Source organism: Hakea prostrata, chromosome 8 (genome assembly GCF_041222555.1).
Source record: "Hakea prostrata isolate BN-2017 chromosome 8, UWA_Hpros_2, whole genome shotgun sequence".
In the NCBI taxonomy this organism is placed as follows: Eukaryota; Viridiplantae; Streptophyta; class Magnoliopsida; order Proteales; family Proteaceae; genus Hakea; species Hakea prostrata.
The window spans coordinates 15,578,202-15,595,512 of NC_142607.1; the positions used below are offsets into that span (position 1 = coordinate 15,578,202).

Here is a 17,311-nt window from a genome sequence, read left to right on the forward strand (position 1 = left end):
TAAGTTAAATATTTCAAAAAGGAAAAAAATAACCTTGAACAAAAATCCCACAATTTTTTTTTGGTCTCCCTTTAGTGTCTCCAATTTATTCTCTCCTAATTACAAATTCTCGCATAAGTTTAGAAGATATATGTATAATAGATAGTGTTTTTAGATTTAAAATCTGGGAGTAATATTGGAAGTGGATAAGTAAAAACCAATCTAGACAAACAGTATTGGTAATAGCCTAATAGGGTGTGCCTGTTTGATAAATTGAATAATTCAAGGGTTGATATTAATATTGAAAGATAGCTCAGGGGTAGCATTGAAATTTTCCAATTAGTCATTTCATAAAGTCCAAAAAACCCTTCAAACTGTCTGAGAATCCCGATTCACCGACCATATCCGTGGACTAGAGATTCTCTCTTCACCGTCACCGCGGGTAAATGAACTTTGGTACTGTTTTTGTCTAGATCTCCGCACTCACTTCTCTCTCTTCTCCGGTTAATTAGGGTTCGATTTAGAAATGCAGGAGGAGCCATGGACATGGAGTCGATGTTGGAAGTGAAAATCCAAGAAGAGGAATCAACTCTACACATCTCAGCTCCTCCTTCTCCTTCGCCTCCTTCATCTCCTTCATCTCCTTCATCTCCAGCTTCTGCTTCTCCTTCTCCTTCTCCTTCTCCTTCTTCACCTATTGCTCAATCTGCTACTGTTGATAGTATCGCCGATGTTTTCCCTGCTTGTGTTTGTTCTACCGGAGATGTGCTTGCTTCCGTGGAAACTCTAGTAGATGAGTTCCAAACTATTGATTTAGAAGATAATCAAAAAGATAATGGCGAGGAAGTTTCCGTTCAGGTCTCTGATCCTGATTACTCTCCCGAGTATGCACTGGCTATCATGGAATCTCTACAAGAAGAGTTTCAAAATATTGATTTAAGTGATAATAACAAAGATGATAGCGAGGAAATTGTTGTTGCCGGTGTGAGTCGTGATTATGATTATTCTACTGAGGATGCGCTAGCTATCGTGAAAACTCTAGAAGATTTTCAAACTATCGATGTGGAAGATAACGAGAATGATAACGGCGACGAATATGACGACTATGAGGAGTTTATCATTGATAGGGATTCTCTGATTAGGGAGACAGACACTACAAAAAATCTCTATCCCCAAAGGCCAGATGCCCCCGATTGTTCATATTACCTTAGGACTGGAAGTTGTCGCTATGGAGTCAATTGTAGGTTCAATCATCCTGGTAGAAATGAAAATCAGGTATTTTTTTTTGTTCTCGACTCCTGGTTCGTTCTTCGACTTGTTTCATAATGATTCTGTAGTGATGGCTGTTCACTCTTTGTGTAGGCTCGAAGATCGGCTTCGCCGGAATCTATGCAGGTTTTCTTTTTGATGGCCCTTACCCCCCCCCCTTTCCCTCAAAACTCTCTCGTTTCTCCTGCGACTCTCTTGATCTAGGATCAGGCCTGTGCTTACTATTTAATTATGTAGCGTTGTGGCTGTTTCGATTGAGTAGGAATAGGCGGTTATGTCGATTCTTCTGGTTTCTCATGCACTCATAATTGTTATCCCTAGAAGCTGGCTTTTACTTGAAGCTGGCAAAAAACAAATTCCCCCCCCTTCCCCTCTCAGCATTTTATCGGTTATGTCGTCCCTCTCTTGTTTTGGTTTGCCCTGCACTGATGATTGACTCAAGAAGCTGGCTCTTAGCGGAAATTGACAAATATAGTGTATATATATTTTAACTTCTATAGGCATCCTTTCATGCTTTTTGCTCATTGTACTCTAACTGGGAAGTTTATCAGTTGTAGATTAAAGTTGATCTCTTATTTTTATTCACTGTAAAGGTTACTAAAGAAAAGGAGAAGGAAGACCTTTCAGAGAAATTGGGGCAGCAAGAATGCAAGGTCATTCTTCTACTTTTTTGTTTTTTCTGTCCATGGTTTTTGATGCATTTATTGTATACTGTTCTCTATTTACTTCAAGGCTCTGTTTTTTTATTTGGGTTGGATCCAATCTTCTTTGTTTTAACTCTGGAATTACCATTTTCTAATTAAATCTACTCCACTCCTACAACCAAAATTCTGTGAGGAAACACATTCTTATCGAAGTGGTTGAAGTTCTTATTCTACTAAATGGGCATGCTATCATTTACGAATCAAAATGCTGAGTCTTTTATACAAGATATATGAGACCTCAAACGTGATATCTAATACTACTTTTATTAGGCATTCAACATAATGCCTGCATCCAATCCACCAAAATTTTGGCAATGCTTTGGTAAATATATCACTCAGTTGATTAGAAGTGGAAGAAATTGGGGAAGAAATCAACTTTTTTATTACATCACAAGCAAAGTGGCTGTCAACCTCGATATACTTCATTCAGTCGTGAAAGCCAGGATTGCTAGCAAAATATTCATTCAAGGATTTGTATCCCTGGAGGAACATAGGGGAGACTAGAGAAAAGCTTTCATGCAAGTCTGTCAACACTTGCTATGTGAGTGTGTGAAATGTCACATTGGATGCAATATCGTGAGCAATACTGTTCTATAGCCATATTTTAGTGACTTGAGTTCTCACACATCCTCTTTCTTGAGCATTAATTGTAGTTGGATCCTCAGTAATGTATTGCATTTTTTCTTTTGCATGAACATAGGCTTGTGCAACCTGTGCCTGTAATGAATATTTCAGAGCTCCAGAGAGTTTGATATTGGGACTGAACTCTGGATGTTGGCTGCTGGCAGCACAGGTCAGCCATGAATAAAGTTTAGCAACAACAAAACATGAACAGTAGCAATCAGCCAATCACAATCAAGCAGAAGCAACAGTAGTTGTAGCTATTTGGTTCTTTATCAGAACCAGATTATGGTTGACAGTACCCTGTAATAGCAGGCGAACAATAATCAGCAGAGTTAAGGTTTGAAAATCCAATCCAAACAGTGATAAAAATTGGCAGAAATGAATTAGATTAGGGTTAATAAACCCAATAACACTGGCAGTAGAACAACCAGCAGAGTCAGGATTTGGAAACCCAACCAACAGCAGCAGTGAACAATCTGAGTCATGGTTTGCAAACGAATCAAATCTGAAAAAACAATTTCACTGGAGGAAAAGAGTCGATGTAATACGTGAAGCAGGGAACCAATTCTCAAAAACTCACAAGCTCACTGCAACATGTTGAAGGATTAATTAGAGAATCACCAGATATGAATCCCTCAATAGAGTGCCATAAGAAACAGGAGATTTTTTCCCCCTAAAAAAAACAACTTCAAGAAGAAGGTCAGTTGAATATACTATCTTTAAAACAAACAATAAAAATCCTTTAATTGGATGAGAGATGAGAGCAAAAAAAATCTTCACGTGGGGACAGCAGCTTCAACTTGAGTCCCCATTCGACTAGCACATCAGCTAGCAATTTGTTATAAAACCTAGTTCCCAATTGAAGATTTTATCTAGGGTTTAAATGTCAGTGATATACAACATAGGGTCCTGTATTCTTTTGGAGAGAATAAAGCTTTAAAAGACTTAAACCAGAATCGTCACAAAAAAACCAGTCCTTTGAGACCATGTTGTAGCACAAATCTTAGCTGACCTTATGTGAAACTGGGAAGAGATGGAGGAGGAGAATGGTGGAAAGGGAAACAGCTCCTTTACCCTTGAACCCTTCATTTATATGTGAGATATGAGAAGTATGATTACAGACACCAATTAACTCCTAGTCCTAGTAGGAATTACATAACCGGAGATAGAAATAGAAATGTAACCAAACAGCGAAATATTAGAAATAGAAACAGCCATGAACAGAAATTGGACTTCGCATGGAGAAATTAATTTGATACCAACTGGTCTTACTTAGAAAATACGGAAATCCTCTCCCCCTAATCTGCAAGACATGCTAGGCCCATTGATGGTCATTCTGATTAGGTATGGGTGTCATTTGTTTAAATTCTTTTCTCTCTGTTCATCTCTGCCCTATCAACCCCATATGAATCCTCTCATTCCTGTTGATTATAAATTTTCCAGTCAAACTTCAGCCTACAGTCAAATTCCTGTTGAATACAAAAGTTTACCTTCCTGAATATTTCAGTCTACAGATTATCCACCCTAGATCTCAAGGTTATTAGATTTATTTACCTGCAACTTATGTTACCTATTGCTGCATCAAGCCATCCTCTAGTTTTCATGATACCTGAATGTTTCTGTTCCATTTAGGGCATCCTTCTTCATATTTTGTGGTGTGGAAACAATTCCATCTTGGATTATGTTTCATCTTTCTAATTATTATTGTGTGTGCGTTCATACATGCATCCGTGCGTGCCAGAAGGCAGGCTGGAGGAAAGTTTCTTTTATTGATATTGGTGGCCTAGATCGAGTTTGATTGATGATAATGCTTTTGGCAGCAGTCATTCATTGTTTCTTACTACTGCATGTGTGGGTCTTTCAGCCTTTTTTACATATGAATAATTTGAGGTGGTTTTTCTGATATGACATTTATGCTTTTATGTTACCTGCTATTAATTTTTCTGTTTGTAATGCTTGTTGTTGCACCAACAATGGATGGTTCCCTATTTATAGTATTCTATGCTTGTTGCAGTATTACTTACGTGCAGGAGGATGCAAGTTCGGAAAAGCTTGTAGATACAGTCATTCACGGGAAAAACCTGTTGGACCACCCCCACCACCAGCACATGATTTTAACTTTCTTGGCTTGCCAATTAGACTGGTAATATACAGAACCCCCCTTGTTCCTCCTTATCCATTGAGGCAAACATTTTACATGGTTCCTGTGGTTGCAAATAATTTTGGAAATGAAAAGTGAAACTTTTTGTAATTTTGGTTGTTCAACCTATGTAATATTTCAAATCAAAAGGGATTTGTTTGCCTAATAAAATCAAATAAAGCTGCCTTATTTGGAATGTTTTGGAGGTGGTTACATAACCATGTTAGGAAATGATTATAATGATTTTCACTTCAGTTTATTTGGTTTTATTTTCCCTTACGTTTATTTCTGTTGATACCAGATGAAGCCTCTATTTTTGACATTCATTTATTCAGCTCTATATGAGTAAGTATACTGAAATTTTGTGGAAATGTTTTCTCTGTCTAAGGGGGAGAGAGAATGCCCATACTATATGCGTACTGGGTCCTGCAAGTATGGTTCCAACTGCAGGTTTCATCATCCTGATCCTACTGCTGTTGGAGGGGTTGATATTCCTTCTGGTTCCGTCTCATCACACCCATCAGGTGCTTCACAACCGGCTTCATCTTGGTCGTCGCCGCCAAATGAGACTGTTCCTTACCTAGATGCTGCCAATCCTTATGTGCCAATGATGATTCCACCTCAAGGGGTTCCTCCAAATCCTAAATGGAATGGTTATCAGGTACTTTCATCATAACAAGCTCTCCATTTTCAGCATAAAGTGTACCCTGGTATCCTGGGGATAAAGTTGTTAATTCGATGCCTCTTCTTTGATTTTAATGGGTAAGAGTTAAATGGGAGGAGGCAAAGAGAATTTGACAAGAAGCCATCAAAGAGACAAATCTATGGTTAATTTACAATGTCATAAAAAAGACCTTCTTTTCAAAGAAACATAGTATAGATACACTTCAAAAGGGGATAGTGTCTCATATAATTCCAGCTTTGATTAAAAAAAAAGAATCCTGCTGTGTCATTGTGTGAAGCACTTTATCTTCTAGGAAGCTCTGTTTTTGTTTTTCTCTTTGCAACCATAATGTTGTTTCATATCTGATAAATGCGGAAGTATTTAAATGAGTTTGTGGCATTTAAATGAGCTACTTAATTTCAGTATCTTGATTAGCTGCTTTTTTTGCCAGTCTTATATTACTGTGAATATATGAAAAAAGAAAGTTAATTAGAAGAGAAACGTCAGTTAAGCTCCTCAGTCTGTCTGTATGCTTTAAAAATCAGAATTTTTCTCGAGATGTTGATGCTTCTATATCTATTATTATCTTAGCCAGCTTCCATTGGAGCATTATTGGCACCACCAATTTGAAATGGAAATCTGTCATATGGCTGATCAATATCATTAGGACACGTTTCTGTTAATGCAGTCCTTAGGGATTTGTGGTTTTAGTACTTTGATTTTCTGTTTTGGTGGTGGTTGTAGGTTATATCCTGTATGCACTGACCATTGAATATGAGGGTTTTTCCAACTAGATTATATTAGTACTTTTATTTTGCCTAACTAATAATAGTATTGAGTCTTGCTCTCAGCTTCTAGTAGTATCTAGTTTTTTTTTCCAAACATATTTTGCCTGAAAATGCGTTCTTGAGTTCCTTTGAAATGTTTAGCAACTGTGGTAACTTCTTGTCTTGCTGTACATCTGTTTCGCTCTTGTTTAGGCTCCGGCATACCCTGCAGAAAGAAGCGTACATCCACCGCCAGCTTTAGTTATGAATAGTCCAACAAACAGACCAGACTTCTCAAGACACAATCAACAACATGTGTTGGATGAATTCCCGGAGAGACCTGGCCAACCTGAGTGTAGTTACTTCATGAAAACTGGGGACTGTAAATATAGATCGGCATGTAAGTTTAACCATCCTAAAAATCGGGCCCCGAAATCGTCAGCTCAACTCAGTCCCATGGGCCTGCCTTTAAGACCTGTAAGTTGATCAGTTATGTTTTCTTTTCAGTTTGATCTCTTCTGCTGGTTTAAATTATTGCCTCTTTTGAGTAAGAATGTTACATTATTGTCATGTTTTGCAACATAATAATTTGAATTTATTGTAAAATTATATCCTCTGAAAACCTTTAGGGTTGCATTTTTATTTTATTTTTTTCTGCATGAGTTCTTCAATTAAGAAGTGATAAATAATTCCTTGAGATGGGAAGACAAATGAGGGCCAATGCCAAGATCTCTAAACAGAACCAGGTCAATGGGATAAACAGCTATGAGTTTAGGGTAGTTCAATTATAGTTTATTGGTTGACCTCCAGTGGGGCGTTGTGGTTAATTAAGATTTAAAAATGTTTGATGAGCTGATGTATGGGATGTTACTGAGAGTTGGGACACATCAGATGGCTAGATTTGTGTAGACCTAAATTCAAGTTTTGGCTTCTTAGGGAGTCCGACAATTTACAAAAACAGGGGGAAAAAAAAGAAAAAAGGAAAGGAGATGGAATGGATGGGAGTGTGCCGACCCTCAAGCTGATCTGCTGTAGGGCCTCTTTTCAATTTTATATGTGGGTTTGATGATGCATGTTGGCTGAATTTACTGCCAAATCTTGGATGTTACAGAAAAACTGAGTAAAAATTACCTTGAATATGACTCATCTAGGAGCCGGTCTAATCTTGGACTCAGATCAGAAATTTGCAGAGCAGCAGCAAAGCAAATAAACATTTTTGCTAATAATCAAGTTATATTCATTCCATTGAATTTACATGAATTATTATCATTGTTAACTTTTTCGGGTGTTTTTTTTCTTCCAAGAGGGGGGATTGTGGTAGGGGTGGCTAGTCAACAACCTTACAATGTGATTCCTCCTTAGAATAGGACTTAAATACCTGCTAAACTTAGGACTCCTAGCTAAAACAGAACTTTGACTTTTAAGATAGAACCTTTAAAAGCTTAATAAGCTGACAAAACAAATAAGCTAAAAAGAATATTATTCTGTGTTTGTAACTAAAACTGGACAAACTTCCAATTTAAATTGAATCAGGCTTGAACCGTCTGTTCAGTTGACTTGACTACAAGTAATGCAGATCTAACAACAAATTGTGCTATTACCTGTTAATCAACCTGGGTTTGATAGATATGGTTGCTGGGCCTTTGTTTCATAGGTTTGTGTGGGCATGGGACTATTCCATGGGCTCAAAAGTAAAGTTTAAAAAAAAAAAATAAATTTTTTTTTTTAAGCATCCGAGTCTAAGTCGGTTCTTATTTGTGTTAGTCTCCAGCTTGGAATCCATCATATGATGTATAAATAAGTCCATCACTTGATAGGAAGGGACCCCTATGATTATTAATAAAGTTATTTTCTGTTTGCAGTCCCTTTTGTGAGTGTTGTTGCTGCAACTGTCTTTGATCCATTTGTAAGGTCCAAAGTTGAAGAACAATTGAGGTCTATTGTGAAGTCAAGTCTAGACTCCTGCTACAACTGGAATGACAGCCTTCTATAACTCCATCTCCACTCAAGTCAAGCTTCTACAAGGCTCTCCATCTTCATCTCTGGTACCCTATATATTCCATTCCCCTTCTCATATCTCCTCTTTTCTTGAATCTTTGGGCTTCCCAAGACTCTCAAGATGTAGACATTTCTTGAATTTTCTACTCCTTAAAACCCCAAAACAGGAACCTCATATGTTCCAATTTAGCCATCCAAACCGCACTAAACTAGGAGAATGATATCCCTATACCATTAACACCTGTGGAGCCTAATTCCCCATCTCAAGGAACTCATCCCATGTGTCCCTTGGGTCAAGTAATCCTTGATATCCTTTGAAAAACCTAGCCCTTTTCCCGACCTCAACCCAAACCATCCCATACATGTATTACAACCTATTTGTCATGCCCATTGTTTCAGAGGCCTCAGATTCAAACCCCGCTGAGGTCATATCCTGTAATAATTGAAACTCTTTCTTGTCCATTTGAGCTGGTTCTCTTGAATATTTTGGAAGAACTTGCCGTTATTCTATGAGGCTACATCAACAAGACAACATTAAACCAAGTGTGGAAAATATTCGCCAGACTCGTACCTATGTTTAATGTCCCATTAAGTTGGGGCTGATTACATTGATAACCTGCCTGCATGACTCATCCCTGGGCTTATATTTAGGAAAAAGGAACTAATTGGATGCTGGATCTGCATCAATAGTCCTGCATATGGATGCGGTCCAGGATGTTGGGAAGCCTTGAAATACCTTCCATGTGTCTTGATTAGTTATTGCATCTCCAAGTGAGGCATAATTACAGATCCATCCATCATTTTTGGATATTTATGGATACCTCACATTTGTGTATTTTTTAATGAGGCATTCAGGAACTTTTTATGTTTGAGATGTGAAGATCAACAGAGCATAAATGTGTTTAAGGTGGTCATCCGTACCCCCTCATCACTATACCATTTTCCTTTTAATTGATATGTTGTCCTTAAAGATATATGCAGGTTTTCTGTTTGGGCATTCTGTAATATTTAGGGAGGTCGAATAGGTTGTGAATCCTGTGCCAGGTGATACTTAAGCTTCTGTCCGTGTGTATATTTTCGCTTTTAAAAACTTGGCTTGGACTTTCTGTGCAGATTCTAGTGCAACAAGAATTGTATTTTGGCACTTCTCTTTCTACTTGTCATCATCTCTCTCTCTCAGTTGGTGCTTTGTTTTAATTACTTTGATCTTTGTCTGTGACTACCAGGATCAGAGCATTTGCACGCACTATCATCGATATGGCATTTGCAAGTTTGGACCTGCCTGTAAATTTGACCATCCAGTAAATTATGCCTTTTAAGCTACTTCAGGTGCTTCGGTACCAATTCTTGGTCCCCATATGTTAGCAACTCTGCAAACCCAGAATAGCTTACAGTAGCAGGATGTGGAGTGGTAGAGGCTCTGTACCAGTAATCTGGTAATAAGTATAATTCTGTCTTGTTTATTTTCGTGATAGGTAATAAATCTGTGTCATGTGACCGGTAAGGAACTAGAAGAAAGGACGGAAGGATTTAGGTGTTGTATTGTTGATTTTTTTTTTACTGTCGCTGGACGTCCAAATTTCTTTTAAAAATCAGAAACCCCAATCTCCTGCAAGATGTTGACTACTCTGCCATTGATGGGAGAACTATGAGGTCTTGAAAGGGCGAGAGGGTTGACATCAAAGGAATCCATAAGCATGGTTTGGTCTATCTCCCGAGAGTGGTGATGCAAGTCACTGCCGAAAGGCTTTCTTTGTTTTCGTTGAAGCTCTCTGGCCTGCGGGCTGAATTTATATCCTCTTCAATCACCTGATGGTGCTTTTTGGTGTTGGAGAGCTGAATCGTCTTGATCATTTGGGTAATCCACCATTTAGTGCTTCGGTTGGTTGGCTCGTTTTTTGTTTTTCTCTAACTGGCACAGTTTTGTGTGTCAGGTGTTGAGCTTTCATCCCGGAGTAGGAATTGTTTTTTTTTTCTTTTTTTATTTTTGGGTAATCAACATTTCGTTGAGAAAGAGCCAAAGGAGTGGTTGGAAAATGGCTTGCAGTGGAAATAGGCCATTCAATTGGGCTCATAATATCGCTGGATCGCCTAAAAATATGGTGGACTCTATAGTCCATAAACTACATTATCACGAATTGGATCTTTTACAATGGGTAATGGGTAATGGGTAATGGGTAAGAGGAAAGGAGGGGCGGGGTGATCCTATGTTACAAGAATATCATTTACTGCTTACGCATATTTAACCCAAATGTGTTCTATCACTTTGCCAAGTGCCTCCAATGGTCTGGCCCTCTAGTCTCAGCCTCCAATGTCGATGAACGCAAAACTGGTGTGGATTTAACTAATCTTGGCTTTACATCTTCACCCCATATTATGATGCTTAGCCCACCCAATTTCCTCTTGACATTTAATTTTCAAAAGGGGAGGTTCAGGTGGTTTACAAATACCTGGGTTTCCAGGCATATTTAGATTAGGCTTATTTTTTGGCAAGGTTGTTTCATGTTACTCCAAAATTTAGCATGGGCTCTCAAGGCTGCATTTAGGATCTCTCATGGTGATTGACTTCTTTTCTAGATATTTTATCATTGTGTCCCTTTCATAACGACTATACGATGAAAGAGCCAAGGTTTTGCAACCGAAGTCAAGTCACCATCATTCTTATTCATGCTTAGATTTCCAAGATAGTAATCCAATCCCAAAGGGAGTTATTTTATTTTTTTTTTTTTGGTAATCCGAAGGGAGCTATCATTTGTTTTCAGTACCCTCTACGAATAAGGGCTGTCAAACTGTACTAGCTTAGCAACATTACAGTTATATAAGATGTGGGAAATAGACTCTTCTGCTACTCCACACTCGTCACAAGTAAAATTTGTTTTATACCTCGAACATTCAATGCCTCTGGCGATGCTACACTTTCATTACAAACTCGCAACATAAAAGTTCTAATTTTAGGAAGTGTTAGATAATTCCATATGTAATTTCTTGTTGCTTCTAGTAAAATTTCTCATTTCTTGACTTTTGAGGAAGAGGCTACGAGCTATTTGGACTCTGCTAGGTCCTTTATTTGCACATGATAGACTTCTTAAATTGCAAATTGTCCATCATTGTTGCCCCCTAGTAAAACATCATCAGTAGGAAATAATGAAAGTGGAATGGCTAAAATTGTTGCTCTCTTGTGTGGGTTGAACCATTGACGAATTAAATCGTCCTTCCAAGTTTGGGTGTGTTGACAAATCAAATTTGCCACCCACTCTAAACCACATCCATTTGGCCTAATAGATTGGATTTTGGATTCTCTCAAGTTTAGTGCCCACTTATTGTCCCAAATTTTAATAAAATTCCCACTTCCTATTTTCTATATCAACTCCAACTTTAGTACTTCCTTACCTTCCAAAATACTTCGCTATGCCCATGATAGATTATTAGCAATCTTTGTTTCTAGAAATGAGGTAATGAGAAAATATATCCTCCTGATAAATTAAGCCCAATTCAGGTTGGATCTAAAAATAATTGACATGCCACTTTAGCATAAGAAGAGCTCAGTTTTGAATGTAAGGATCCTTTAATACCAACCCACCTTTGCTTTTTGCCTTTGTTAACCTATCCCATGAGATCTAATGAATGATTGACTTGGCCTCTGATCCTCCCCAATAAAATCTTGTTGCTCTAGATTTTATTTTCTGATAGATGCTCTTAGGCAAATTAAAATGGGAAGTAACATAATTTGTGTAGGGGAGAATCACAGATTTAAGAAGAATTTCTCTACTAGTATGATTGAGAAGCTTCTTTGACCACCCTTGAAATTTTTGATCCACCTTATCCTCCATTGTATGGAATAACTTCACCTTAGACACTCCAAAATCAAGGTAATCCCAAATATTTTGATGGGCCGCTGCCCTATGATATTTTCAAAATTTTTGAGAACCACCCTTTTGCAAAAAAATAATTGTCTGTTGTGAACATCACTTTGCTATGCACAACAATGCACCACTAAATTGTGACGTGTAAAATACCAGTTTAATGGTTGAGATCAAAATGGTAATTTTTAAGTGTAACTCCTGAGGAAAACCCATTTAACCTATACCTGCTGCATATGAGAAAACCCGATTGATTATCTACTCTGAAAACCCCAACTTACTTCCCCTGTTTCTTAGTGATTGTCTTCTTCTTCCTCAATTCGTGGGTTGCAACTTGCAAGAACTCCCCTTCGTTTAACCAACTACTTCTCTCACTCATCCTTTTACCCATTTTGTACTTGTTTGACATGAAAATGGAAGTTAAAAGGGTTGGTTCAAACGTTTATCAAGTATTGTCGAACTATAAAAGCTTTGCTTTGCTGAAAAAACAATGGCTTCACTCGGCAAGCTGTGTAGCAATCCTCATTTTCCCTATGCTTTTCATGTTTCTCGGTTCCCACAAAAGCTTCAATAAAGCACTTATTGAACAACCAGAGCATTTACAAATGTCCAAACATTGGACATGATGATCCCCAGCCATCCACTCCATGTACTTCCTATTATTGCACGTGTTCCAGTTCCGCCAGATATCATATCATGGTATAGATATATTTACTTCGGCAAATAATATTACAGTTCAGAACATATGAACAAACAACTCAAAACCATCCACACATTCAAAACAAGGACAACGGGCAAGCAAGTCATGTTTTCTATACCCACTACTTTTCTTCTTTTCCTTCTAGTAGGGTACATAAATATAAGAACCTTTTGGGGAACATAAAGGATGAACAAGAAATCAGAAAAAAAAAAAAAAAAAAAAAAAAAAAAGCAAAAAAGAAGAAAAACTGCAGGCAAAAGAGTAAATATGCACCATAGATTATATTCCCCCAGTTCATCAGTCTGGTAGGGGATCTGGAAACTCGCAAGTACTATACCATCACAGCGCCCATGTTCACGGTCTCAGTGCTCCAAAAAGCACTGCAGTTTCAACCACAGCATAACCATTTTCTCTGCCAAATACAATGAAGGAATACAGGAGATTCATGGGGGTAGTATAAAGCTATCAAACATTACCTTATTTACACACATGCCATAATCATACCTTTGTGGTATACTGATAATCTTCATTTTCTCTGTCTGCCTCATTTCTTCCAGGTGACATTCCACCTGCAGCATCGCTGGTCTTCTTCTCATCTCTAGCCTTATTAAATATGACTGTAAACCCTTCAGCTGATGCAGGATTATTTACATCCCACTCGCCAAATTTGGGTAACGGCCGACCCTTATCCTGCTGCAAATGATGAAAAAAGTCACTAGAGGCTGAAGAATCCCTCATGTTATAGTTGGTCAAATGAATTCTCATACGAAACAACATGTTGAAAGTTTTGTGTATCTTCTTTCATAGGGTAGTGGTTGTCCTTTATCCTGCTGCAGATAGAAAAGTCAGCTAGAAGCTGAAGAACCTCACATTGTATAATTGGTAGAAATAAATTCTCACACGAAACAACACATTAAAAGTTGTGTTACTTCTTTCTAGAGTAACAGCTAACCCTTACCCTTCAGCCTTTAGCTTGCTTTTCTATCTGCAGCAGGATAAGTTGTCTCTTCTAGCTGAATTTTCTATCATGGGAACAAATTTTCTCATGTAGACTCCTAATGATAGACTATGTTCCCTTGACTGAACCTAGATGACAAATTGTGTTACTTGGCAGTATATAAATTCTATTTGTGTAGCTCCTTGGTTGCACAATATTTAGCTTCACATATGTGGTAGGCCTCATGAATGTCGTATACAATTCTAGTTTCAGTTTTAGGAGCAGGTCACTTGTACACCCCACTCCCTTCCCCACCAAAAAAAAAAAATAATAAAAAAAAAAGAAGAGAAAAAATAAAAAAAAAATAGAGCACACTCTCTACTTCCACTCAGAGATATTCAATCTCTCCTCCACATAGTTGACTGAACCAGTATGACAAAAATGATCATCAAATATTTTATGAAAGAAAACTGTCCTCTACATGGGGCATCCTAGATATGGAAATTCAACATAGTAGTTTCTATTCTAAAAAAGAATTATTCAATTGCCATATAAAACGTAACTAGAAGAAGCTCAAGGAAGGAGATGTAAAGTTATTTCAATTGCCAAAATTTAGTGCAGAGTTCATGCTTTCCACATGATCAAGGAGTAATATAAAAGGCAAGGGTCACCATTCACGTTTGAAATTGATATGTTAGATTGTGAAAATGATGGAACGCAAGGACAGCGTTTATATGTTACAATCATCTGCCACTCTGAGCATAAATGATGGAAAATAAATCTAGTACCTCTCTCAATTATGATGTAACGTATGGGGTAATAAAGTGCTCCAAAGACTTGAATTCTAGGCTGTTCAAAGGCCAATAGTTTTTATTCCCTCCAACATGCTCAAATCATACTCTGCACTCTCCACTAAAGTAAAATATAGTCTTATCCCAAGTTTAACGGGCTCAGCTACATCTACATGCATCCTAGAAGAGGCTCAACAATAATTAAGTAGATGGGGGGGGGGGGGGGCATACAACATCAAGAGAGCTCTAGGGCATCTGCCCTTCTTAGAAGTGTAACACTTCTTAACTGCCCAACACTATGCTCCAGGCCTAGACATGGAGTGTAATATAAATAAGATCACATCATAGTCCAACTAAATGGAGTTGACTGCATGGATCTTTATTCTCCAATCAACCATGTTTGATGTCATCTTATGAACAAGGCCTTTGAAGAATGCCTTTCTTCACCATTTCTCTTACGGTAATCCTAGGCCTGCCTTAGTTCTTTTGGTTCCCTCAATCAAGATCAAGTTACTCTCTTAACTGTGCATTGGAAGGCCTCCAATGAATATGACAACACCTCGAATGACCCTCTCTAAGTTTGTTAGTATTGGAGCTACTCCCAACCTAGTTCTAATATGTTATTCCTTACTCTATCCTTCCCAGTTTTCTCAACATCCTCATATCTTTGTAACACCAAGTTTACTTATATGGCAATTCTCCAGAACCCAACATGCTGCCCCATACATCATAGATGACCTAATGACAGTCCCATAAAATTTCAAGCTTTAAAGAGGTAAATCCACCACACAGAATTCCAATCACACATCTCCACTTCCTCTACCCTCTTTGAATCCTTTGGGAAACATCATCATTTAAGTAGCCCTCATTTATTAAAAATCCTAGATATACAAGTGATTAGTTTGTGGCTTTTCCCTCCCATCAAATATTCACCACCTCATTATCCCTTCCTAGCCTACTAAACGTATACACTATACTTCTGGTCTTAATTCTGCTTATCTTTAGACATTCAGTATAGGCTTGATACCTTTTCTCTCTTGGGAGACCAATTCTTGTGTAAAACCATTTTTACATGTTTCTACGCTGAAAACCATTCTTTCAATGGAGATGGACGTTTGATAAAATCACTCACATCTGAAATATAGTTTTCGAGGACATGGGATGGGAAAGCAAGGTAAAGACTAAGGAGGGGTTTGCAAGCAGGAGTGGTACCGAGAGACACGTTCACTGATGGGACCATTGTAACAGATTTTTGTCTTCCAAGATAATGTCATACATGTTCTTCAGACCATTTTCTCACTCAGTTTATTGGACAAGGAACGAAAGAATAAATCGTTTTAACCAACACCTATCATCCGTGCTTCTGTTATACCAAACGAAGACACCGATGTCCATACCATGGTTTCTCATAATTCAGCCCTAAACACAGAGGCAAAACTTTTAAATCTCATTCTGGAAATTGATTGATTCGGTTTCCCAAGCAAAAAGGAATTTAAAAAACAAACATTGGACGGAGTTGCAATTAAGTGATAAACGAAAGAGAGACAAGGTGAAAGGAAGAAAATACTTACCGACGACATGAGCGTAAGATCGCAGGCGCTTCGAGTTCCAACAGGAGAGTATCGGAGACGACCGCGAAGAAAGAGAGAGGAAGAAAAGAGACAGAGAACGCCAGAAAGGAAAACTACACAAAATGAAGCAGAAAATGTTGGGGGAGAGAGAGAAAGAAGAGGAGAAGGAGAGCGAGTCTTTCGCAAAGACTACCTTCCAAAACGGACCTGTCCTTGAGGTTACGTAACTTTTCTCTGTACATTTTGTTTTTTTCTTTTTCGTATTTTTTGTTATATATATATATATATATATATATATATATATATATATATATCTTTGGTAACGAGAGGGGGATCCACGCCCTCCTCTATGTAATGTTCTGACTTTAGAGTTGGTCACACACACCCTACCCACATGTAAGTATCGAAAAATATGAAAAATATGGTCATAAGCTTCAAATGGAGTTTGTAGCTTGTGTTTTTATTTTCATTTCAAGGTCTTACAAATTGATTGCAGATTTCTTGGCTAAGGTGGCCCTCTCGGTCGAGCTACCGATTGTTTGGCGTAACACCAATCATTGGTTTCTTCAGATGTGCAATGAAGAAGTCAATGTTTGTACTAGCTCCAGTCTTCAATAAATGTCTTCTTTACCAAAAAAAAAAAAAGAGAAATATGGTCATATGTGTCTTTGAGGATAATCACCATCTTCTTTTTTTCTTCTTTTCTTAGGTTGAAGAGGGATAATTATTCTTGCCCCACATATTAAAGCCTAATTACTACTTTATTCATTATATTTTTTAAAATTATTAATTCAACTTTAGAATTTGGTTGTAATCACAGTACATTATGTCGCCGACTTATTGCAACATTTCGGTGATAAGTCGGCATGTCGCTGAAGGGCGACACGAAACTCAGCTTCGATACGACATCGACCGAAAGTCGCCGGAAAATTGTCAAACAGGCGAAATATCGGACAAAATCGAACTGTTGACGTTGAATCTTCACCTTCTCCAACTTTGATGACGAAAAACTTCACCGCTGCTATTTATCTCTAGCCTGCAACTTTTTTCTTCAGTCTCTCTCTCTCCCATTCTCTCTCTGCTTGCGTTTTCTTTATTTTGTCAAATCCCCAATTCTATTTTAGATTTTAACCATGTCAAAAAATGAGCTACAGCGATACTAGAGCAGATGAAGCTTCACCTGGCCTCCGACACTGGTAAAGAGCTTACCAAGAAGATTGGCCTCGTCTATCAGATCAATATCGCTTCCAACTCATCCTTTCTTCTTCTATTATTCTTTTCCTTTCGTTATTAATTTGGAGCCCTAC

General features: G+C 37.9%; 1 protein-coding gene across 1 annotated transcript; it reads left to right on the plus strand.

Moving 5' to 3' along the window:
- The first annotated feature begins 384 nt into the window (after positions 1–384).
- LOC149007260 (zinc finger CCCH domain-containing protein ZFN-like) lies at positions 385–10,331 on the plus strand. Its single transcript, XM_089165308.1, has 7 exons — positions 385–1,254; positions 1,342–1,374; positions 1,842–1,901; positions 4,591–4,719; positions 5,105–5,377; positions 6,361–6,624; positions 9,372–10,331. The coding sequence occupies exons 1-7, from the start codon at positions 520–522 to the stop codon at positions 9,462–9,464; spliced, it is 1,587 nt and encodes a 528-aa protein (XP_089021434.1). The 5' UTR covers positions 385–519; the 3' UTR covers positions 9,465–10,331.
- The last annotated feature ends 6,980 nt before the right edge of the window (positions 10,332–17,311 follow it).